The sequence below is a fragment of the Oncorhynchus mykiss genome, chromosome 3 (assembly GCF_057628025.1).
Source record: "Oncorhynchus mykiss isolate SJ-2025 chromosome 3, ASM5762802v1, whole genome shotgun sequence".
NCBI classification, from domain to species: Eukaryota; Metazoa; Chordata; class Actinopteri; order Salmoniformes; family Salmonidae; genus Oncorhynchus; species Oncorhynchus mykiss.
This window is the reverse complement of record NC_143024.1, coordinates 32,649,653-32,674,793: the sequence shown is the minus strand read 5'-3', so window position 1 is coordinate 32,674,793 and position 25,141 is coordinate 32,649,653. Positions and strand designations below refer to the sequence as shown.

Here is a 25,141-nt window from a genome sequence, read left to right as displayed (position 1 = left end):
CCGGGTTACTGGGGGGCTGGGAGGTTACTGTCGTGGTAGGCTGCGTAGTAGGCAACCCACGGAATTGCTCCCACAAAGTGTCCAATGCTAGGTTGTGACGTTTGGCCACATCCTGGAACCCTTCCATCAGCCCACGAAGCAACTCCTCGGGTCTACAAATGAGGGCTCCTTGGGAGGAAATGGCATTGCAGACCTGGTCCAAGTCTGCTGGGTCAGTCATGGCGAGTTCGTACTATCAGGTTTCAGGTAATACCCAAGTGCAGACTGTGTTGAAGTAACAATGTTAATTGCAACAAAAGGGGCAGGCAAATGACAGGTCAAGGCTGGCAGGGGTCGATAATCCAGAGTAGTGGGGCCAAGGTACAGGACGGCAGGCAGGCCCAGGTTCAGGTCAGGCAGAGGTTGGTAATCCAGAGTAGGGGCAAAGGCATAGGACGGCAGGCAGGCTCAGCGTCAGAACAGGCAAGGGTCAAAACCAGAGGGATGAGAAAGAGAATCTGGGGAAAAGCAGGAGCTGAGACAAAATGCTGGTTGACTTGAACAAACAAGATGAACTGGCACAGATAGACAGAAAACACAGGTATAAATGCACACAGGATAAGTGGGGAAGGGGGGGTGGAGACAAGCACAAGGATAGGTGAAACAGATCAGGGCGTGACACAGTATACATCCATACAACCACAGCGCATGTTAGACTAGACACTGGTGGACATTATACAATACACTGAAATGCTAAATGTCTTGAAATGAGATAACAGAAACAACAGGGTTAGCAAGCTTACATTTGCTAGCTTGCGGTAAAAATGCGTGTGTCCACAATACATGAATAGTAAGAAATATGAACTCACATTTTTGAAGGACGCACACTGGCCTTGGCTAAAACAAAGAATGCTAACTAAAGGTAATCACAGAAGATAGCTGGAACTTATCACTTTGTTTGTGTACGTTTTCTAGTTACTTCCTTCTCCTTAGTTAGAGATTGCCTAGCATACTCTGCTCCACATCACTGGTGGGTGGAACTACAGCTTTCCTATGATGAACTAATATTTACTCTCAATAGTCTTTCGTACAACTCGTTATCAACAAAAAGTTATTATCAACACAGTAGGACAAATAATTTCCTAATGATATCACAACTTAAAAATTGCGTATTTACTCCTCAATCAGATCAAGGACATTTTGGTAATTATTTTCATAGTCTCTAAAGAAACTACCTCTCGAAAAATCGCATCTGCCGCTTGTAAAAAATGTATGTCTGTGTCGCTGCCGAGCTCTCAAATATCGTGCCTGTCTCTCACTCTATCCAGATATCCAGCTATCCAGATATCCAGCTATCCAGATTCCTTGTTACATCCCTAAATTGAACCCTAAACTATAACCCTTAACTAACACGAAACTGAACTATTTTACTTGATTGAGGTATGGACATCCCAAGGAACACGAATAGCACGGACTTTCTGGGAATGCCTATGAACTCCTCTATTTGACTGAAAGCCACTGACAAAACTCTTAGTGGTTGTCTGATACTGGGACCTGGTAACAACACAGTCTGTGATTGGCTAACAACATTTAAATCAGTATACAGCGAGATAAGATAACATTCCATTCCATGAGGTGTTGAGGGAAAGACAGACCTATAGATTACCATAATATTTTCATTAGCGATAACAGGAAATACACAAGCCGTAGACTACACTATAGCGCAAGGTGGCTACATCGGAATGTTGGCTAGCACGGGAAAAATTGTACATTTCTAACATTTATGGTTGAGATTTAATTAATATGAATATAAACTATGCACCTTATGACTTTCATTAACATGTAAACGTTAGTAGGATGTTGGTATCATGTCATGTCAATCAGACGTTCAATGGTAGGCGACATTGTGGTACGATTGTCTAGGTTCAATTCGGGCACTTATCACCCACTCACTCACTATAAGACCTTTGCCAACTAATCGACGAGCGAAAACCACACCTCATGACACTCACTCGACCTTACTCAGCTGTTAGTGCAGTCTGCCCCAAGCAGTTTAACAGGCTGTTAGCAAAGTCAACTACTCTAGGCTTGAGTGTCTGCTGGTTTTCAGTATTTCCATTACATACAAATGTGATTCAGACCTAATACTTTTATTTTTACATCGCAATTTGATCAGAAAACACACACGCGGGCGAGCGATTTCCGTAGTACTGCCAGGACTAGCCACTAGAGAGCAGCAACAGACCATAAGCTGCAGAGCCATTGATATACAGAAAACAAACACCTATAGGTGATGGGTCCATACTTAAGACATATGCCTATACTGCTATCTGGCAGTTGCCCTCCAGCGGAAATGGCCGTCAATGACAAGCCCTTTGTAACCCGGAATCAGGTAGAGGATTCAGGACCACACCGCACGATTTGATGGACAGACAACACTATTGAAATTCACAAGAGTACTTGTCCCTGTACCACCTCTGGGTAGCTAAGAAAACCATATGGGTTTGTTGAGCATACAGGGTGGCGGGTAGCCTAGTGGTTAGAGGCGAGCCAGAAACTGGAAAAAAATGAAACCTTTATAAATTGTGTCTTTTTGGAGTGGTTGGGTTAAAAGCGGAAGTCAAATTTCAGTTGCATAATTTACCGATAAAATCATGTTAATCTTAAAAATTGCGATGAGTGTTGGCGGAGTGTACCATCGAGTCACTCACTATCAGTCGACACTTGAAAAATGTCCATTCGTTAATGCTTACTTTGTACCTATGTTTGTCCTGTGTATCTGCGTTTTTTTATTTGGGTGCTGCAATCAGTAGTTTTAGTTAGACACATCATTTGTCCTGTGCCGCAATCCGTAGTGTTTGTTAAAAATGTAATTCTACATACGGTTGTTAGCTATCTGGAAACGGCGTCCAGAGTTTGGTCCCACAGGCACTGCGTTTTTCTACACAAGAGAGGAGATCCAATGGAGTTGGTGAAGCGAGAATGGGCGGGGTAATCTCACCGGCGCCACTTTAAAAAAAAATCAGCCGCACAGACCTGTCAATCAACAAGCAACCCAGACAGACATCAGCCCCCGGTGGCTGGCTGTTAGCTGTAAGAGAGCAGCGTCATAGTTGGCGGAGAGCCCCACCGTCTGGAATGAAACGGGCGCAGCGATTGGCTCGAAATTTTGCCCGAGACAACTCACGCGTACGATGTTCTCTCTCTCCCCTTTTGTTATTGCAAGCAAACTAGAGAAGAGTCGAGGAAGCAGCAGGATGAACGAAGGGAGCGAGAGAGGGTGATAGACTGACAACAGTCGAGACAGACAGCTCCACAGAGAGAGGGGTAAAGGGGGAAATACATTTGGAATACTGCTTCAGAGCTCCCTCTACATATTTGTCCAGTTCTCCTGTTGATTTGTAAGTACACTACATTTTGGTATTGATTATTCCCATAGGGATTTTTTAGCTGACCAAACCAGTCTGAGTCACATGGATTGTTGACAGATTTATAGCCTACAGTTAGTGAGATAGACAGCCAAGACAGACCCCCCCATCCATCCAACTACTCTCAAGTCAATGTGTCTATCCTATGTCAAAGTACTGTGTACACTGTAGCCTACAGTGGTGATTATGTGTTTCCCCCCTAGTAGGCCTACATGCTTTTGTAAACATGTAAACAAATTACTTTTGACCTCCTAAATGCTCTTAGAATTTCTTGAGTGGAGCATTTATGTTTATTATAGTTTATTACAGTTTTATTATCATTATCAAAGTGGATTGTTATTTAGCCTACTTTAGGAAATCACACATTTTCTGCATTATTGTTTTTTTCAGACTAGTTGTGCAAAGCAAAACAAGCTCAACTTCATCACTAGTATGACACACATGGGGGGGGATGTTTGTAAACAACGTATGTCACACTCAGTCACCTACATTTACATCATTTAGCAGACTCTCTTATCCAGAGCGACTTACAAGAGCAGTTAGGGTTAAGTGCCTTGCTCAAGGGCACATCGAAAGATGTTTCACCTGGTTGGCTTGGGGATTCAATCCAGTGACCGTTTGGTCACTGGCCCTACGCTCTTAACCGCTAGGCTACCTGCCACCCTACTTCACATGGATCATAAGAATGTCAATTTTCTTTAGGTTAATGTAATGTATTTTCAAATAAGTAGTAAATACCTATTTAAGGATAAAGTCATTTTGGCCAACTGAATTCTGTGTTTACATGGCCTGCTTTGTATCTTCTGCTCTGTAAAAGTCCCATACATTTTGTGTTGTTAATACTGGTAAAGTTGTTATTTGATTGTTATTGGGTCCTTGGTTGCTGATAGCCTATGACTTGAATCTTGATCTGAAGTACCATCTCAGATCCAGACTTCAGGGTTGTGTCAGTGATCAAACAACAATCAAATAAATCAATTGCATTTGGTTGCTTCACCATAGTGGTCTCTCACCTCCTCCTCTCCAACCCCCCTCAACCCAGGGAGATGTCAGTGAACCCCCCCAACAGCAACGATGCCTGCCTGAGCATCGTGCACAGCCTCATGTGCCACCGACAGGGCGGTGAGAACGAGGGCTTTGCCAAGCGTGCCATAGAGAGCCTGGTAAAGAAGCTGAAGGAGAAGAAGGACGAGCTGGACTCGCTCATCACCGCCATCACCACCAACGGAGTTCACCCCAGCAAGTGTGTCACCATCCAGAGGACGCTTGATGGACGCCTGCAGGTAGGCTACTGTTATGTTGGGTTGAATGAGGCCTAGGCCGGTATGGTATCACTGATTGTAGAGGGACTGTTTATGAAATCAGTGGATCTCATTAATTAATTATTCACTGATGAATTGTTATTGGTGGTATGGCACAAAGACTCTGTCAACTCAGTGACCAATAGCTGGTCGCTTTTGATGACTGACTAATACACCTTTCAGGTACTGCCAGCAACAAAGCCTATACTTTTATTTCAGCCAGTCATGATTGTGGTAATACACTACATGACCAAAAGTAGGTGGACATCTGCTTGTCGAACATCTCATTCCAAAATCATGGACATTAAAATGGAGTTGGTTCCCCCTTCGCTGCTATAACAGCCTCTACTCTTCTGGGAAGGCTTTCCCACTGGAACATTGCTATGGGGACTTGCTTCCATTCAGCCTCAAGAGCATTAGTGAGGTCAGGCACTGATGTTGGGCGATTAGGCCTGGCTCGCAGGCAGATGAAATTCACTTCCTTATGTTATAAAATATATTTTACCAAGACAAATATGATTATTCATGTTTTGAATCATTCAGTGGGGTCTTTCTCTAACATTTCATTAACAGTAACCTAATACATCCGATAATAAGCACTGAGCTTTGTTGACATAGCGGTGCATGTTTCTCGTAACAACTTTTGAGGATTTTACATTTTGAGGTCGTTGTCTTCAAAGTTATTTCTACTGGTCGCAAAAAGCAAAGTTATCATGACACAAGAATAATTAAATGTAAAAGGCTTTGAAAATAAAAAGCTTGTTATACGCTCAGTGCTCCGTTGACATTTCACAGAGACATGCTTGTTTGGGCAAAAATCCGGTGTTTCTATGTCAAACAGTTTTGTCATATTTCAGTCTTCTGTGATGTATATAAAGTGTAATATTGTGACGCAAAATCAAACCTGAATACATTTCAATTCTATATCTGACATGGCACAGGTGTCTTCCTTTTTTTTAAGCCCATACCATGTGTGTGCAACCTGGTGTCAGAGCATTTCATATTATTCTGTAGGTAAATCCGAGACACTTCATTTAGTAAGATATGTTACGTTTCGTATGGTATATATTCATTTGTGGATGTCTATCACCCATTCTGTATGATATTTTGTGAATTACAATTCGTATTATATGTTATGAATTTGCAAAACGTATAATATGTTGTGAATTTTCTAAACTTATGATATGTTACGAATTCTAGCTACGTGGCTGTTAGGGTTAAGTTTAGGGGAAGAGTTAGCTAAAAGGGTTAAGGTTAGGGGAAGGGTTAGCTAATGTGCTAAGTAGTTAAAAAGTAGTAAGTAGTTGAAAAGTTACTAATTAGCTAAGTTGTCCGTGATGAGATTCGAACTCAACAAGTGAATCATTCAACTCGTGGGTTACTTACACACGTCAGGGAGGAGGAACAGGAGAAAAAGGTCAAGGGGTTTAGGTCTCCCTATAGGCTAAATTCTAGAGAATGAACATACTATTGAATATGTAGAAGTGTTACCCAAAAGTTGCTTACAGAGAGAGCAAGGGAATTAGAGAGAAGGAGACAGAGGGAGTTCCCCTCCCCCAGCTCTTGTGAGGGGGAGAGAGGGAGGGAGGGAGTACTGGAGGGGTAGCGCGGGTTGTTTTGTCTGAGACACAGGAAAGGGGCAGGGTTAAGTTAAGCCTGTCTGTCTCTGGTGTGTGTGTGCGTACATGCGTGTGTGTGTGTTTGTGCCTGGAGTTTTTCAGTGTTAAAGTTTGTGGAAGTATATTTGTAATCTCAGACATACCACAGTATTCTCTGTGTGTGTGTGAGATTGTGATTATGAGAGAGAGATAGAGAGAGAAAAGTGTTTATTATTGAATGCAGGTTTTGACTTACATCAACAGTTTCTACAATTGAGATTGCCTGTGGATATACGGATGTTAGTGACACGTATTAATGTGATGTGTGAGAACTAGATATGACAATGTACTGTATTATTCTCTGTTCAGGACTGTAGGCTGTGTGTGTGTTTGTCAGTCTGCTGGCTGGAATTGGGCTGGCACTCTGCCAGCTCTGACTCTTTGTCTGAGGAAGGTCACTTTGGTTTTCAAGAAGAAAGAATAATAAAAAAGAAAAGGTAAAAGTTTACAGAGTCCATTTTGGCTTTCTCTTTATGTTAGTGGAGAAAGGATATGTTGATCCCAAAATACTGATCTCTCTCTCTCTCTGTCTCTCTCTCTCTGTCTGTCACACACACACACACACACACACACACACACACACACACACACACACACACACACACACACAGCAAAAGTGAGACAAAGTCATTCCTCTCCAGCTCAGCCTGCATTTTAAATCTCCCTCTTTTGTCACACTCTTCCTCAATAACAAATACTCAAATAGTCACTATTTGTGCTATTCATCTCAGTCTGAGATGTTTTAATGTCTCCAAGGCTATTCCTCCCCACCAAGAGTGTGTGCCTGGAGAGAGTGTGTGTGTGTATGTGAGTGTGTTTAACATTGATGTAAATTTCCATTCATGACCTGTTTCCTCGACCACTCCCTGTCTACCAGCTCCCTCTTGCTCTCCTCATTCTCATTCTCCCTCTCCCATCTTTTCTCTCCGTTTCTTTCCCTTGTTCCCCTCCACTTCGATTCCCCACAGTTACACTCCCTCCATGCTCAAATTCCAACACAGTCAAAGCCTCCATACTGTCCCCCATTCCCTTTCTGAGACCCACCATCCTATTGTAAATAATCACCCTAAATTTCCTGGATGGATGTTGGAAAGGAATTCCTCCAGGCCCTCATATTCCATTCTCTCTCCTCTCTCGATCCAGGTAGCTGGGAGGAAAGGGTTCCCCCATGTGATCTACGCTAGGCTCTGGCGCTGGCCAGACCTCCACAAGAATGAACTGAAGCACGTCAAGTTCTGCCAGTTCGCCTTTGACCTCAAGTATGACAACGTGTGTGTCAACCCCTACCACTACGAGAGAGTGGTATCGCCAGGCATTGGTGCGTCTGTTCACAATTTCACTTCCTCTAATGAAATAGGAGGACAAATGGGGAAGGGGAATATGAAGTTGTTAACAGGCTCTTTGGGTCACAGGCTTTTTCAGAACTACCATGCTGTTTCTAACTTTGTTTCCCTTTCTGTCCCTCTCCTCAAGTTGGTCTCAGCATTCAAAATGCAGGTGAGGAGGAAAACACTATTTTCAGCATCATCAAACATCATCAAAATGGTAATAAGCAATAGCAACTCATTCTAACCAATCTGTTTTTATCGCATTTCCCAAAGTGCACAGGCAATACTACTGTTTTTATACAGATATACTGTAGATGTGCTCTTGGCAATCTGATGAAAAATATGGAATGCAGAGCTTCTAAACCAGCCAGATTCATACCTGTCTGAGCTAGTCTACACAACAAGTAGGACGCCTCAATCAAATTGCAACAAGGTGTCACAGGCTGCATGACAGGGCAAAAATCACTCCCAGATAGAGGCAACAATAAATACCATCAATTTGATCAAAATTACATTCAATTCCGGAATTTATTCTAAATGTATCCATTCATGAATCGAAAAATATAATAATTATCAGGTATGAAGGTAAGACACAGATGCAGACAATGTCGAATTAACAATGGTTTAATAATTCAACAGGGGCAGGCAATAGACAGGTCAAGGCAGGCAGGGGTCAGTAAACCAGAGGTGAGGCAACGGTACAGGGTCTGGGCAGGCTCAGGGTCAGGGTTAGGCAGGGGTCAGTAAACCAGAGGTGAGGCAACGGTACAGGGTCTGGGCAGGCTCAGGGTCAGGGTTAGGCAGGGGTCAGTAAACCAGAGGTGAGGCAACGGTACAGGGTCTGGGCAGGGTCAGGGTTAGGCAGGGGTCAGTAAACCAGAGGTGAGGCAAAGGTACAGGTCCACAGTCAGGGGCAGGGGCAGGCAGAGTGGTCAGGCAGGCAGGAGAGAAAAAGAGAAAGAGAAACTGGGAAAAGCAGGAGCAGAGCCAAAAACGCTGGTTGACTTGACAAACAAGACGAACTGGCAACAGACAAACGGAGAACACAGGTATAAATACACAGGGGATAATGGGGAAGATAGGCGACACCTGGAAGGGGGTGGAGACGATCACAAAGACAGGTGAAACAGATCAGGGTGTGACAATAATAACATGACATGACTCATGCCTCATTTCTGCCTGTCTGTCTATCTCTCTCTCTCTCTCTCTCTCTTTCTCTCTTGCTTTCTGTTTCTCTCTCTGTTTCTCTCCCTCTCCATCCCTCCCTCTCTCTCCCTCCCACTCTGTCTCTCTCTTTCTCCCCCTCCCTTCATTACAAGGTCCTCCAGGTCGGCTGATCAAAGAGGAGTACATCCATGACTGTTATGAGATGGACCTCCCCTCCAGGATGCCCCCCCAGCCCGAGCACTACAACCAGCCCCTCCCCCCTCTGCAGATGCCCCCCGAGCCGCCCCACGCCCCATCCTCCGTCAACCTCTACCCCAGCATGCCCCTCTCTCCGCCAGGTGAGATAAATTGAACCTGGTAATAAGAAGTACTTCTGTACAAGCAATTCAGCTGAGAAGAACTAGACTCTTTTGCTTTCATGTCTAACTCTATCCCTTACAATTTCCACCCTTTATTCCCCTTCCCCCATCTTCCTCCTCCAGTGAGCAGCTCCATGATGGGGCCCATGTCTGGGGGCCACGGCGAGGGCCTGCTCCAGATCGCCTCTCCCCAGATCCAGGGCATTCCCCAGACGCCACCCCCCACCACCCCCACACACGGACCACCCCCCCAGCCCCCTACCCCTCACAGCCAGAGTGACTACAGCAGCAGCTCCAAACACACACAGACACAGAGCTCCTATCACAGTGAGTTACTAACAAACCAGGTTGGCAGTGTCACAGAGATGGTGTCAATTCCATGGTGTCAGTTTCAACTGTTTTTGTCCTCTTCCTTCACAATCTTCCAGCAACCTGGACAGGCACCAGCACGGCCTCCTATACCCCTGTAGGACCCCAGCAGAATGGGCGTGGCCACCAGCAACCACCACTGCACCACCCCAACCACTTCTGTATGTCAATCACCTGTCAATCAATCTTTCTGTTAGAAATGCAGGACTGTTACTTAATGTATATGGTAGCGTTGTCCTATTTGCTAATTCATTTATCTTAAAAGGGTCTCAGCAACATCACAGCGCACCCGCCTTTCCTCAGCCAGTCTCCAACCATCCAGGTACACACCCAACGTTTACCCACTCACACACACTTACCCACACACATGGTGTTGGGCAACTCACCCCATCCACCACCAATGGACAGTACCCACATGAGGGACACATGGCAGCCATTTTGCAATGTTTCATATTATATTTCATGCTGTGTGTGTTGCCAGGTCCAGAGTTCTGGTGCTCCATCTCCTACTTTGAGATGGACATCCAGGTTGGGGAGATGTTCAAGGTCCTGGCTAACTGCCCCGTGGTGACAGTGGACGGATACGTGGACCCCTCGGGGGGCGACCGCTTCTGTCTGGGCCAGCTCAGCAACGTGCACCGCACCGACGCCAGCGAAAGAGCCAGGTCTATCAGCGTGCCCCTAATACACCCACCTTGCCTAACCGCTAGCTATTGGAGAACTTTGTTGGGGTGCAGAATACACAGGGAAAACATGTATTTATCGCCTGTATAGAAATAAATACAATCCCCAGTGCCTGTGATTTTCTCTTCACTGTGTGAACTCCTATCTCCATTTCACAGGTTGCACATTGGGAAGGGGGTGCAGTTGGAGTGTCGTGGTGAGGGGGATGTGTGGATGCGTTGCCTTAGCGACCATGCAGTGTTCGTACAGAGCTACTACCTGGACCGGGAGGCGGGGCGAGCCCCGGGAGACGCAGTTCACAAGATCTACCCTGGGGCCTACATGAAGGTGTTTGACCTGCGTCAGTGCCACAGGCAGATGCAGCAGCAGGCAGCCACGGCCCAGGCTGCAGCAGCAGCACAGGCTGCAGCGGTGGCAGGCAACATCCCAGGGCCTGGCAGTGTGGGGGGAATCGCCCCGGCAGTCAGTGAGTGCTTCTGTCCTTCTCTCTCACTCTCTTTATTTCTCTCTTGCACTCTCTTTCTTTTTTTCCTCTCTCGCCCTCTTAATCACTCAGTAAATCTCTCTTCTCCCAGGTCTGTCGGCGGCAGCCGGGATAGGTGTGGACGACCTGCGGCGGCTGTGTATCCTGCGGCTCAGCTTTGTGAAGGGCTGGGGGCCCGACTACCCCCGGCAGAGCATCAAGCACACCCCCTGCTGGGTGGAGGTCCACCTGCACCGCGCCCTGCAGCTGCTGGATGAGGTGCTGCACACTATGCCTCTGGCTGACCTAGGAGGACATGGACATGTCAACTAAGCAGTGTGGGTGTATGTGAGAGAGAGGTGGCGGTGTCTCAGTTGCTTGGTTTGGATGATAACCTTCATGAACACTATAGTACGTTTTGGATTGGATACCTTTTTCCTCAGCACCTGAAACAAAGACTGTAGACTTTGATAGAAACTTATTGAACTTCTATCGAAAAGGTATTTTAATGCTTTTATATATTTTCCTGTTTGAATCGCCTGATTTTCCTGAAGCAGTTTAGACTGCAAAATGTACTTGCTCAACAGCCAATCTTTTCACAGAGACTGGAACTTGCACTAAAGGCATCAATGCTTTTTAGTAGTGGAAACTAGCCTCGCACCGCCAATGACCTGGTAACCTGCCTGGATAAAACACTTTGGGAATTGTTCAGAAAGTTAGAATGATAGCACATGTGCTGCAGTGGATTCTCACTTAAGCAGTGTTGGAATGATGCCTTGATTACAGGGCAGCAGACTCAGACAGGTATATTGCATCTGGAGAATGCTGCTGTCCTTTAACTGCCTTCAGTAGGGTCTGTTAGTTATTCAGGGAGAAATTGAAACAATAGTCACCACAATCTCCATCAACCTTTTCTCTTATCAGTATTTTTCATTAACCTGCATCATTTGACTCAGTTATATTTATACTGGACAAAAATATAACGCAACATGTAAAGTGTTGGTCCCGTGTTTCATGAAATCCCAGAATTTTTCCATATGCACAAAAAGCTTATTTATCTCAAATTTTGTGCACAAATTTGTTTACATTAATGTTGGTGGGCATTTTAGCCTTTGTCAAGATAATCCATCCATCTAAGAGGTGTGGCATATCAAGAAGCTGATTGGACAGCATGATCATTACACAGGTGCACCTTGTGCTGAGGACAATGAAAGGACACTCTAAAATGTGCAGTTGTCACACAACACAATGCCACAGATGTCTCAAGTTTTGAGGGAGTGTGCAATTGTCATGATAACTGCAGGAATGTCCAGAGAATTCAATTCTCTGCCATAAGCAACCTCCAATGTTGTTTTCGAGAATTTGGCAGTACGTCCAACCAGCCTCACAAGCGCAGTTCGCATGTAACCACGCCAGCCCAGGACCTCCACATCCGGCTTCTTCACCTGCAGGATATTCTGGGAGTGGGGTATTTCTGTCTGTAATAAAGTCCTTTTTGTGGGGGAAAAAAACAATTCTGATTGTCTGGGTCTGGCTTCCCATTGGTTGAGCCTGGCTCTGAAGTGGGTGGGCCTATGTGCTCCCATGGCTGCTCCCCTGCCCAGTCATGTGAAATCCATAGATTAGGGCCTAATGAATTTATTTCAATTGACTAATTTCCTTATATGAACTGTGGCTCAGAAAAATATTTGAAATTGTTGCATGTTGCCTTTATATTTGTGTTCAGTATAGCTACCAAAAACAAGAAATGGAATATCAAGAATCTCCTCATTGATTATATTTATTGATGGAAGGTTTTACACAGTATTTGTAACGTTTTATTCAGTCAGACCAAAGTTGTCAGAAAGTGAAATATTTTTCACTGCTATTTTATGGCCATAAAACCTTTGCTGAATGTGCCTATCTTCATTTTGTGTCCTGCCTTTGTTCAACCAAAGCATGTATTTGTGTTGATGTATGCCAAGATATGCCTTTAACTAAAGTACTTCTAGGCATAATTAAAGAATAGGTAATTCATTAATTAAATTGGTGCCTTAATTTTGAAGTACTGACAAAGATTACAAACCCCACAGAAAAAAACGGCCTTCATTTGTTGGTTTTCTCAGTACATTCCTGCTGCAATGCGCCTCTTGTCAGTATCTACTGCAACTTACGATTGTGTTTTAGTAAAGTGGGAAAACAAATAGCCTCATGCTGTACATGTCGTGCAGTATGACTTCATTGGCTGTATTACATTTGTCCAGTAGGACACCTAGTGAACTTTATGGGTACTACGTGCATTTGCAGTCCATCCATGTTGATGTAGGGCCTGTGACTGGTTTACTTCACCAAATGATATGTCCAGAATATAGCGGTTTATAAAACAAATGTATTGTTTTATATGTTTATTTATGTCTAATTTGGGACATTTATAAAACACACATGAGGGTCTCTGCTTCTCTTCAAGCTCCTATAGGTAATCATGTGAGGGTTAAAGATGAGAACATATCTATAATATTAAATTATTTGTCATGTATTCTACTTGTAAATCATAATATTAGTAGCAGTCATTGTTTTTTACAGTGTACTTTCAGCTGTCTGTAGTCAGCTTGTTTCGGTCTCTAGTAGATATCAATATGATTTATTATTGAGTTAGAATTGACCAAAATATACTATTTTTGCATTAGTCTTGAACATAGCTTTATAATGGTTGTTTTAGTGGGGGCAGTATGTAAAATGATGTGCTTTGCAAATGCTGTATGTATGTTATAATTATTCCAAAGTTTGCCAAGAATTAAACAGTTTTTATAAAATCTGTATGGTCCTTAGACCTGTTGTGTAATGTTGCCAAGCAACTATTTGAATGAAAGTGAGCTACCCATCCACCAGTAATTGGTCCTTTACATACATACACTGTATCATATAAGAAAAAATGACATTCTGACGCCACCCGGGGGCGGGTCTAAACCCTCCTGCGAGTCGGTGAGTACCAGTCTCGAGCCCCACGCAGCATCCGAGATATAATAGCATCATTGAGTTTGGCGTATAGAGAGCGAATAGACCATACGAAAAGAGGAAGACAATCATTATTTATTAACCTGTGAGCTCATTTACTGGAATATTTGGTTGAAGTATCGTTACTCATTCTCTATGGATATAAAATAGGGACAAATCAGCTTTATATTCTTTCATTTACCCTTTTTATCTGGGCTGCCAGTAAAGCATCCTGCGTTAATTCTCAAAATGGCTGAGATTACAGAATTACGACCTGCATATGGTAAGTAGCAGACATTTTTCGGAATTATTTGGCATTTTGTTTATTGTGTCGTCAGATGTTAACGTTATATGATGTCTTGTATTTACATTAGGCAAAATGTTCAAATAATGCCCATGCGTTTTAGAAATAAGGCCATATGAGAGTGAACACACCCAAATAGCATGATTAAATTGATTGCTATCATCAAAGATTGCCAAATGTAAATTTGACATTTATTCATTACCATGGCCTATGTAAATGTAAATAGCATCGAATGTAATTTGGAAATTGAACGAAACTGATTACACAGGCATGTTCAACAGAGATAGTAACATTACTAGGCACAGACGTCAATCAATTCAACGTCTATTCCACGTTGGTTCAACTTAATTTCATTGAAATGACGTGGAAACAACGTTGATTCAACCAGTGTGTGCCCAGTGGGAGCCTATTATTACATTATTGCTATTATTGCTATTATGAAATTATTTGTTTTCAATCAGTGAGTAATTTGGTCCAACAACATAATAATTGTAGGCCTATTCTATCAAAAGATATTGAGTACTGCGGCCCATTCGCAACATTGTCACTTCTCCCCGTGGTCTTCAATGTGCGCGTACGATGGGGTGGATAGGATGACGTGATGTCTATTCGTGCATAAGCATCGCCAGCCCCGTTCCTTTGTTTTTGTTAAAACAAGCATCCCGGAACTAGGAGCTTGGCCAAATGGACATATTTTCATTGTATCAGACCCCGAGCTTTAAATTAAGATCCCTGAACAGTAGTTTAATGCCACATTGCCATAATAAGAAGTGTAGTGCTCAGAAGGCAGGGGGTGTTGGTGACCCAAACAGTGCCAGATCCTCTCAGCAAGTAACTTGAATAGGTGATGGGGAATGGGGAGGGTTATGGATATTATATCATCAGAAGAATAGGACAACCCAAGTGCAGAAACAAAACGGATTGTTCTAAAATATAAACCAATAAGCACTGCCAGGAATGGGCCTGTAACCTGATGGAGTTGATTAATGTCCATGCGGAAGAGGAGGCTTTTGTTAATAAATGCATTCTCATATTTCTTGGTTGATTTAAGATTAAACCATCAAGAGCATCTAAACATTGAACTGCTTTCAATAACCTCATTACAACAAGCAGTTGACCTTTCATCTCATACAGGCTCAAGATAAACAGTTGTGCAATCTAGGCTGGAGTGTTAGAGATGTGTTATTGCAAACATAATGTTGGCCCTGAGCCTGCCGGATGCAGCAGAACATGAGAGTTGGATATCTGCAATTCAGACCAACAGACTCCAGAAACCCAGATTACAGCCAGTGATCTAATCTGGGTCACTCATCAGGATTAAGACACATCTGGTCCACATCACAATCTGAGTTCTGCAAATCAACTGAATCTTATGTTCACAGGCAGTATACAATAAGACATGTTGCCAATGCAGACAGATTGTCTCTCAGTGCTCCATGGTCACTCAGCACTGTTTACCAGGCTGGTGGATGATGGGGTTTATGCTGTACCAACCGGTGCCAGACAGAAAGAAAGACGTTGGTCAGAAGTTGGATAATTTTGCATTCTTCAAACACCAGAAACAGCTTTTTCTTGCAATCTAGAGCCATAGTTATTATGACTAATTATATGTCAAAACTATGTTTATTTTTCTGCATAAGTTATCTAAGCATATCTTCTTACCTCCTTATCTAAGCATATCTCCTTACCTCCTTATCTCTTTATCTAAGCATATCTCCTTACCTGTTCAACTGTCATGTTAATTAAGGATGCACATTGATTCTTTAAGAACCGTTTTGCCTTAGAAGTTTAGTGCATCATAACCCAATAATTAAAGCAATTTTAGTCAATTATGTATCAATTTATTGTCATTTGAGTTTTGAAAAGAACAATCAAATTGTCTGTCAATCTTTGCATGCATAGCTCTGTCTATGAACAGTGGTTAAATTCCCCAGCCCCATGACTCAGTTTATCAAACAAAGTGGCAGGGTCAGGCACTGGAAATGGCTCAAATCAAATCAAACGCTGTGTGTGTCACTCTACACCCTCTCCTCCACTGACGATACCTCACACACTAGAGTATCTAGCTTCCTGCCAAGGCATCTCTGCTCTGTGCACCTTGGAAGGAACCACTTACTAGGGGAGAATAGGTAGGGGGGTACACTTTGCCTGGTCCAGTCAGTGTGCCCCCTGCGAAAAGTACCGCTGACATATCTTTTTATAAATAATTATGATAAAATTAATTTTAAAACATGACAAATCTTAGGGGGCGCATGCCTTTGTGTCCCCTATAGGCATGATGCCACTGACAGTAGCTGTGCATATTTAAACAAAAAGGATGTCTTGAACTCGGCATGCGTGCTGTTCATATTTGGAATGTCAAACTACCTATACAGTAGTGTGGTCTGATCTGTAATCTATGGTTAGATAGAATTACATAATTCCTTGCAAATCAACCTGAGCTCTTTTTCTTGATGAAGGATCTGAAATGGGTTATGCAGAAGGCTAACAGATGGAATCCACAGAAAAAAAATATATTTAAAGTTACTCACAGAAAAAAAATATCTTTAAAGTTGGAGATTGACATTGTGTCTAGTTAATAAAAAAAATGTTTTTGGTTCTGTTAATCAGCACATTCAATTTATGCTTTTACTTAACACATTTTCTGGACAATTCCTGGACCCACTGAAGCGGCAGATTTGAGAGCTCACTACTGCCGTCCCCCTGGGGTATGTTTCCAGGGCAACGGGCTCAGCTGGCATTAAGCTCCTTCCAAAATCTGACATCATCCTCCTGGTATCCCTACCCAGAATGCCAATGAACAACAACAGGAAGGAAGGGCACAGTATTTTGTTGAAAGACAGACAGTTGAAGGAGGGAGAGGAGAGACAGACAAAGACAGATGAAAATGGAGACGGGAGAGAGATATAGAAAAACAGACGTAATATAAATATAGTTCGATAGCTGAGGTAAAGAGGGTGAAAGATAGAGTCTGTGCGTGTGTATGTGCATGCTCATGCACATACACTGTATAGACTGACAAGTTTACCAATTGGAGTATGGTGACATGCTCAGAAGGCCAGCGCAGCTAGGGAGATGTTCCCTGTGGAGGGCTGAAGGGGGGGGGGGGGGGGGGGGGGGCGGCACAATGCGTCTCTTTTCAGGGGCTTGGCCAAACAAAGGGCCCTCTCCCGGCCCTCCCGCCCCGCTGCAGCAGGCTCTGTCCACTGAGTCCCATTACAGCTGGGATCAGCACAGTCAGCCTTACCATGTGCGCACAGCACATAGTCACAGTCTCACATTAACCCCAGCAGCAAATGAGTGGGTGGTGGCTCGCACACACAGTCACACATAGATTCATGCATACCTGCATGTGCACAGACACTTAGAACCTCACCCCTCGCACATACACATACACAGAGACACACACACACAGACAGGGTATGGGGCTATACCTCCCAGACACATTGAGGCAGACAATACACGACCTAGTCTGGCGTAATGACCAGCCCTGGAACATGGTCTGTCTGCTAGATAAAGCACACCGTCACTGGGATCAATTAAGGGAGGCAAATGACTAATGACTTAAATAAAGAGGTGGACTGTGTGTGTGGATGTGTTTAACTATAGTAAACTAACAGTAAAACATTTTTTATCAACTGGGGACATTTGGGGACATTTGTTTGTTGGTCCCCACAAGGTCAAATGCTATTTCTAGGGGGTTTAGGGTTAAGGTTAGAATCAGTGTTATGGTTTGAATTAGATTTATGGTTAGGAGCTAGGGTTAGGGTTAGGGTTAATGTTAGGTTTTTGTTTTAGGGTTAGGTTTAAGGTTAAGGTTAGGTTTTAGGGTTAAGGTTAGGGTAAGGGTTCGGGTTAGGGAAAATAGGATTTTGAATAGGACTGAATTGTGTGTGTCCACAAGGTTAGTTGTACAAGTCTCTCTCTCTCTCTCTGTGTGTGTGTGTGTGTGTGTGTGTGTGTGTGTGTGTGTGTGTGTGTGTGTTTGTGTGGTGTTGGGGGCTGACATTTAAGCAGCCTGGTGACACCTGGTTGAATGACGTCCATATTGCTCATGTGTTTCCCACTCACACCTTGCCTTGTGCTCTGTGACACTGTAGTGAAGTCATTCCTGCTGTATGGCACAGTCACAGTGTTGAGTCACAGTGGAGTGGAGTCACTCACCCTGGGTGGTGTAGTCACACGACTTACATTATTTAGCCTACCTGACAATAATGAGCCACTGGAGGGCAGTTACATGATTTCCTATTTGATGTTCAGTACTGCATCACTTAAAGAGTTGAATTTCTTTAATCTGAGTCAGTTCCAGTTCCTGGATGAACTAAATGCAACCGACAGTTTGACTATCTACTTTATTTAGAGACTTCAGTATGAATATTTCTTACACCAGACATTGCAAACACATCCCAGTCTAGACTGTGCAAAGGCTTTTACTCATTCTATCTTCCCCTCTCTTTTAGACATGTCACCGGTGCTGGCTGGTTTTATCGGTGCAGCGGCTCTGGTGGTTGCCGTGGTGATCCTGGTTCTCCTGTGGTCCTTCTGCCAGCGTCGCAACCTCCGGGTGATGGGCCGGTACAAGCTCCATGGTGATCAGTACACCGACTCGGCTGAAGACCCGCCTTACAAGTTCATCCACATGCTGAAGGGCATCAGTATCTACCCAGAGTCCCTCAGCAGCAGCAAGAGGATAGTACGGGTGGCCAGACGTGCTGGGTGGCAGGGGGAGAGAGACAGAGAGAGGGGTGGTGGCCGCGGGATGGTCCTGGTGGATGCTGAGAACAACATCCTGGATGCTCCTACCCATCTCCAGATGAGCCACCTGGTGCCCCCTGCTGGCCAGCCCAGAATGGAGGCGGCACTGCCCGTCAGGGCCGACTACTGCTGCCTGGATAGCTCAGCTACCAGTAGCGAGAACAGCAGCAAGACTGTTTCACCTTTCACCCCCGCGTCCTCTGACCCAGAATCAGAGCCTGAAACCAGCCTGGGCTCCCTCAGCCTGGCTTTAGACTACAACTTCCCTAAGAAGGCCTTGGTGGTGACCATCGTTGGAGCCCATGGCCTGCCTGCAGTAGACGAACAGAGGAACAGCTCCGACCCCTACGTGAAGATGACCATCCTCCCTGAGAAGAAGCACCGGGTGAAGACCAGGGTCCTGAGGAAGACACTGGAGCCGGTGTTTGACGAGACGTTCACGTTCTATGGAGTGGCCTACAGCTCGTTGCCCGAGCTCACGCTGCACTTCCTGGTGCTCAGCTTCGACCGCTTCGCCCGAGATGATGTCATAGGAGAGGTGGTGGTCCCGCTGACAGAGTTGGAACCCAGCACGGGGCGGGTGCACATCACCCAGCAAATCAGCAAGAGGAACATGCAGGTGAGGAATGGGGGGGCAACCTACACATGTTTAAAAGCATGAACAGACAATTCCAACATATTCTTAGAAGTAGGGGCCCGGCGCACACATACACACACACACACACATGGAATTGAGCGCACTGCAGTACACAGAGGGGGTTGTCTGACAGGAAGGTCAATGTGTCTCTATTGATTCGGTCCCCATTCAAGTCTTAACTGCAGCCAAACTGAGGAGACAGAAACAACGCCTCCATGTAATCTCTCAATCTAGCCAGCCATCAATCAGGCTCCCTTCATCATCACAGCCACACGTGTGCATGTGAGTGTGTACCCAACTCGGACTCACCAAGAACTTTTGTTTTTTGTTCCTACATGTACCTGTGGCACTAGTCCTCCCTGTGTGACCATTGTGTATAACTCATCTGCTGTTCAATATAAGAAGGGCTAGATATGTTTTGTATGGATGCAATGCAGGGGTTATTACTTCCTCATTGAAAGAAGACGTCTGATGGTAAAAACGGGTAGTGTTCCTCAGTACTCAGTGTGGAGGGCAAGGTATTGCAGTAGCATGGGGGAAGTCGATACACCATGCATGGGAATCAACCTCATACCTGACTAGGATAGTAAGTTGCAGGTGTATTAAAACTACACTAGAATGAGAAGAGAACTTTGGCTCACTGTAGTGGTGTCAGGGCAAATTTGTGTGGCTAAGCTTTCGGTCAAACAACCTTCATCAAAGCAATGTCATCTTCTTGCTTATTGAAATAATCCATCATAAGAATACCAATCACCAGGACACTCACCTAGGGATTCTTCTCAGCAAATCCTCATTTTATAATCATTAGATTAGAAAATGCCCTTTTAGTGATGGGTTGGAATAATATGAAATCAATTGCAAGTCAGTGAATATGAGAAAGTGCATGTGTGTGCTGGTCTGTAGCATCATACATCATGTCTACCTACTGTCATCTGTATTAATGTATACAGTACCAATATCTGATTTACATTTATATGGATATACAGTGTAAAGGCCAGGCATGACAGATTTTGTTCACAGTTTATCTGATTCATTGTTTAATTTCCTTGCTCTTACTATGCAGAACACCTAGATTATACAAACCGCCATACTGTATATGTTGTGCTGTTTCTCACATAAACACTAAAATAATCACACTAGTCTGTTTCCACATGCAGACATGTATGGTTTATTTACGCAATAAGGCCTGAGTGGGTGTGGTATATGGCCAATATACCACGGCTAAGGGCTGTTCTTAGGCAAGACGCAATGTGCCTGGATGCAGCCCTTAGCCGAGGTATAATGGCCGTATACCACAAACCACAAATACCACAAACTTATTGCTATAATAAACTGGTTAACAACGTAATTAGAGCAGTAAAAATAAAAGTTTTGTCATACAGCCAATCAGCATTCAGGGCTTGAACCACCCAGTTTATAATTGTGCATGTAGAACAAGGTTGGCAAATAGATCATTCCAAAGACTGCTGAGTTTTATTGTCTTGGCAGTTGGTGCCCAATTACTCTTTTAATCTATGACTGTACAATTATGGCTGTTTCATTGTTGTATTGTGTCTTAAAGGCTGAGTAGGTGGGTTTGATGATTGTTCCTTTTGAATGAGTCAATAGTTAAATCCTCTATGTGTCTGTCTCTTCCTGCAGTGCGAGAGCCGTGGGGAGCTGTTGGTGTCTCTGTCCTACCAGCCTGTCTCCCACCGCCTCAGTGTGGTGGTGCTGAAGGCCAAACACCTGCCCAAGATGGACATCTCTGGCCTGTCTGGAAGTGAGTTCAACCACTGTGTATGTCAGTGTGTGCGTGTGGACAATTTAAAAAAGCGGAGCTTGTGTAATGTCCCCTTTACATATGACAATATTCCAAAATGTCCTTCTCTCCCTTAGACCCATATGTGAAGGTCAATGTGTTCTACGGACGCAAGCGCATCGCCAAGAAAAAGACGCACGTGAAGAAGTGCACGTTAAACCCCGTCTTCAACGAGTCCTTCATCTACGACGTGCCCCCCGAGCTGCTCCCTGAGATCTCCGTGGAGTTTGTGGTGGTCGACTTTGACCGTACCACTAAGAACGAGGTGGTGGGGCGCCTGCCCCTCGGCCTGCACAGCCCCTGTCCCTCTGGCGCCGCCCACTGGCGGGAAGTCTGCGAAAACCCCCGTCGGCAGATCTCAAAGTGGCACAACCTCAGTGAATACTAGCTCCTCACACCACCTAATGCATATAGTTCTACCTGTGTATAGGGGGAGGTGGAGGAGGGGAAGAGAGGGACTTCTTGCCGAGAGAGTGGCTTTTCCCCATGCCATACATTCTCTTGTGAATAATACCAACAAAAAATGAACAACATTCCTGGTGGGACTTGTACAGTGGACTTTACAGTGGTTAAGGTTCAACTACAGGATCGAATTAAAGTAACAAACATGCATACAGATAAACATACACATATATAACCCACACCACTACAGAATTATAGAGACACTCAGTCTCAGCATTTGGGTACGAGTAATGAAAATAAAAAAGTTTGTCAACCAAAGTCTGACCAGGATCACACATTCAAGGCTGTTATTATTGTCTGGCCATGTTGTATGAAGTTTAGGCGACGGGAGGATACATGCAAATGCTTAAAAAATAAAGAATTGTCAGACTTCAAAATCCTCCCCTTGCCAATATTGTACTTCATTCATCGCATGTCTGAATTAAACAGAAATATCATCAAATCAAATGTAGGAAGGAAACAGAAGTATTGCTTATATTGATAGTGAGAATTTTTTTCTCTCTCTAAAGGTAGCAACGAATAGGACAGCTAGAAAATTCTACCCATGAAATGTTTTGGGGCCTAACTGTTGTCGTTCAGTGGCATTACCATATTTGATGACAAGCTCTGTATCTAACATGAAAACCATCAAGGTTTCAAACCAATTGATTCTTTGTTGTTAAGACAAATGTGATTTCACTGCAAATATATTTATTTTGGGTTCATTTTTAGAACAAATTCGGTCTGAAAATATGAATGTAATAAACAACCAAAACATTATTACATGGATACATGTAGCGTTTCGCTACACTCGCATTAACATCTGCTAACCATGTGTATGTCACAAATATAATTTGATTTGATTTGATTTAACATGTGATCACAAGAAATATGACATCTTCTCATACTGTGGCATTGAAAAAGCATTTACCACAGTATAAGCAAATTACTGAACTATCACTGCAGCAGGTTAGTCTTAGTACTGTAATAACCAGGTAATAACACATGCTAGTTAGGAGCTTGTAGTGCCAGATGTTTTTTGAAAGTCACTGATATTATTGTGAATAATGGTTTTGACATGAAGAGTTGTAAAGGGTCATGTTTTGCTGTGTGGTTTCCAAAAGGCTTATACAGAATATTCCAGATATATTTTGGCCTTTGCTGCCATGCTCATCTTTTAGGACTCGATTCAATCCGAATCACCGAAGTTCTGCGCTATAGCGTGCTTGAAATGTAAACGTAATTTTTTATTGAGCTGTCATATGCAGCGTTTACCGTGAATGCAGTCTTCGCGAACTTGGGAACATTGGCTTTACATTGCCTTTACATTTCAATAGCGCTGATCTTGAGCGATACGGATTAAATCGAGCCCTTTGTGTATTTTTGTCTCTTTCATTTGGCTAATTTCAAGATTATATTGTATAAAAGAACAGTACTTTATATCTTGAAGGCAACACTTTTCTATAGTGAATAGCCTCACAGGTTGAAGCTCCTGTATGTGTGTGTGTGTGGAGACTGCAGAGCCCAGGTGCACTGTTTAGAATAATATAAGTGGTGATGGGGTTCAGAGCAGGACATGGCAGTGGGGTGGCTACTGCTAACTTCTGGCTTGGCTAGGCTTTATGACCAGAAGGACGAGACACAGGTGGGCAAACCCCCACACCTCTACTATCACCAACCTCTCCATCCTCTCTTCCTCCTCTTTTTCTCCCGCTCTCTCACTCTCTCTGACCCTCCTTCGCACTTTCTTTCTAGCTCTCTCTTTACAGTCCCTTATTTCCTCAATCTCCTTCGTTCTCCCGTCTCCTCTCTCTAACTCTTTCTTTGCACCTTCTTTATTTGGATCACTAATATCTCAAATTCCTTTTAATGCTTCATTCCTCATAATGAGAGAAGTCACAGTATTTGACATATTAGTGAACCCATCATAACACCTATCACACCCTGTGAGGATTTGGCTGTATGACTGATGCTCTGTCATCATTGTACATCGTAGGTCAGGGGTGTCAAACTCATTCCATGGAGGGCCTAGTGTCTGCAGGTTTTTTGGTTTTTCCTTTCAATGAAGCCCTAGACAACAATTAGTGGGGAGTTCCTTACTAATTAGGGACCATAATTCATCAATCAAGTACAAGGGAGGACTTGCAGACACTCGGCCCTCCGTGGAATGAGTTTGACACCTGTGCTGTAGGCCTACTCAGTGGAGACATGGGGAGTCTAGCTGCAATGGCTTTACATCACACTGTGTAACATTTACTGCAGTGCAGTCTGGCAAATTGACTGTGTGAAACTCTGGGAGAACAGTAATCTCAGTGAAGCCAAGGTGAAAATACTTAAGTAAGACTGCAGGTTTGTGTCTTGACAGGGCAAGGGGAAAGCATAAAATTGTGTTGCAATACATATGAGCTGCCTTGTTTGCTTTTGGCAGCAAACTCCTGCGATCAGAACCCCCACCATTTTGACTGTCTATAGCCCCGTTTATACCTGGTGCTAACATGGGTCCTTAGTCCTGATCTTGTCTACATTCTGATTGTGCCCACATTTCCAGAAGTGTGTCTACACATGGTATTAAAATGAGTCTGTTATCTGTCCACTGTGTCTGCATTGTGACCAGAGTTCCTGGTCCCTTCCTTTATGCAAATCATGTCACAGCTATAATATTTGTATATATATTTACTGTAAGACACATATTGATGTAATCAGCCTCCTGTCACTGATTTTAAAGGCCGGAATAATGATGATTTAAATGGTTTTTCTGTCCAGATCTGTCTACACGTGTAAGATGTCTAGACACAAAAAGATCACAATGAGATCACAATGTGTCTTTTGATTGTCAACACCTGTCTAAAAATGTGGGCACAATCAGACTGTGGACAAGATCAGGACAAAAGACGCAAGTTAGAACAAGGTATAAAAGGGGCTTACTTCACCTTGTCTCCCCACCTTCGACCTTCAGTGTAGCTACTTCCTTTGTTGAAATATCCTTGTTAACTAATTTGGAATAAAATATGAAACGTAATGTAAACAAACTGTAATAATGACTGATCGTGGACTGGTACAAATGATTATTTCAAGGTATCTTCTATCCAAATACATGGAGTTAAACTATGTAATGAAATACTTGCCAGTAATGCAAACGGTGTCTAAAACGTACATTTTCCTATGTGCTGAGTATATTACGCGGATGCTAACTTGTGTGTTTTTTTTCATTAACAGTCATTCAACGTGCAAATAAAAAGTTATACTCCAGTGTTTGCAGCTCATTTTTTTAAAACAGCTTTACATCACCAGAATCTTGACACACATGCATGGAGGCATGCACGCACACAGGCTTGTAAGCGTGTACACACACTCACACACTTCTCATAACTGAGCTACATTAAGCACAATATGCAACATGAAAATACTGAAAATATCATGACAATCAACACCCTCTTCTGGTGTAATCTAGTTCTGTGACTGAAGTAACACTAGTCGTCTGTGTAATTTAAGAA

General features: G+C 43.6%; 2 protein-coding genes across 5 annotated transcripts; both read left to right on the top strand.

The window, feature by feature from the left end:
* The first annotated feature begins 2,235 nt into the window (after positions 1–2,235).
* LOC110503878 (SMAD family member 4) lies at positions 2,236–13,528 on the top strand. Of its 4 annotated transcripts, none has more exons than XM_036971863.2 (11): positions 2,236–3,380; positions 4,450–4,690; positions 7,510–7,684; positions 7,840–7,863; positions 9,023–9,199; positions 9,344–9,547; positions 9,649–9,750; positions 9,855–9,911; positions 10,071–10,254; positions 10,432–10,739; positions 10,849–13,528. In XM_036971863.2, the coding sequence occupies exons 2-11, from the start codon at positions 4,454–4,456 to the stop codon at positions 11,067–11,069; spliced, it is 1,689 nt and encodes a 562-aa protein (XP_036827758.2). In that variant the 5' UTR covers positions 2,236–3,380; positions 4,450–4,453; the 3' UTR covers positions 11,070–13,528. The 4 variants fall into 4 exon arrangements, with proteins under 4 accessions (XP_036827758.2, XP_036827750.2, XP_036827746.2 ...); XM_036971855.2 differs by having other exon boundaries at positions 2,289–3,380; positions 7,840–7,911; XM_036971851.2 differs by having other exon boundaries at positions 2,364–3,380; positions 7,840–7,911; positions 9,014–9,199.
* Positions 13,529–13,679: 151 nt separating this feature from the next.
* Positions 13,680–24,896, top strand: LOC110513266 (synaptotagmin-11). Its single transcript, XM_021593198.3, has 4 exons — positions 13,680–13,992; positions 18,474–19,387; positions 21,047–21,167; positions 21,284–24,896. The coding sequence occupies exons 1-4, from the start codon at positions 13,959–13,961 to the stop codon at positions 21,592–21,594; spliced, it is 1,380 nt and encodes a 459-aa protein (XP_021448873.1). The 5' UTR covers positions 13,680–13,958; the 3' UTR covers positions 21,595–24,896.
* Positions 24,897–25,141: the final 245 nt, after the last annotated feature.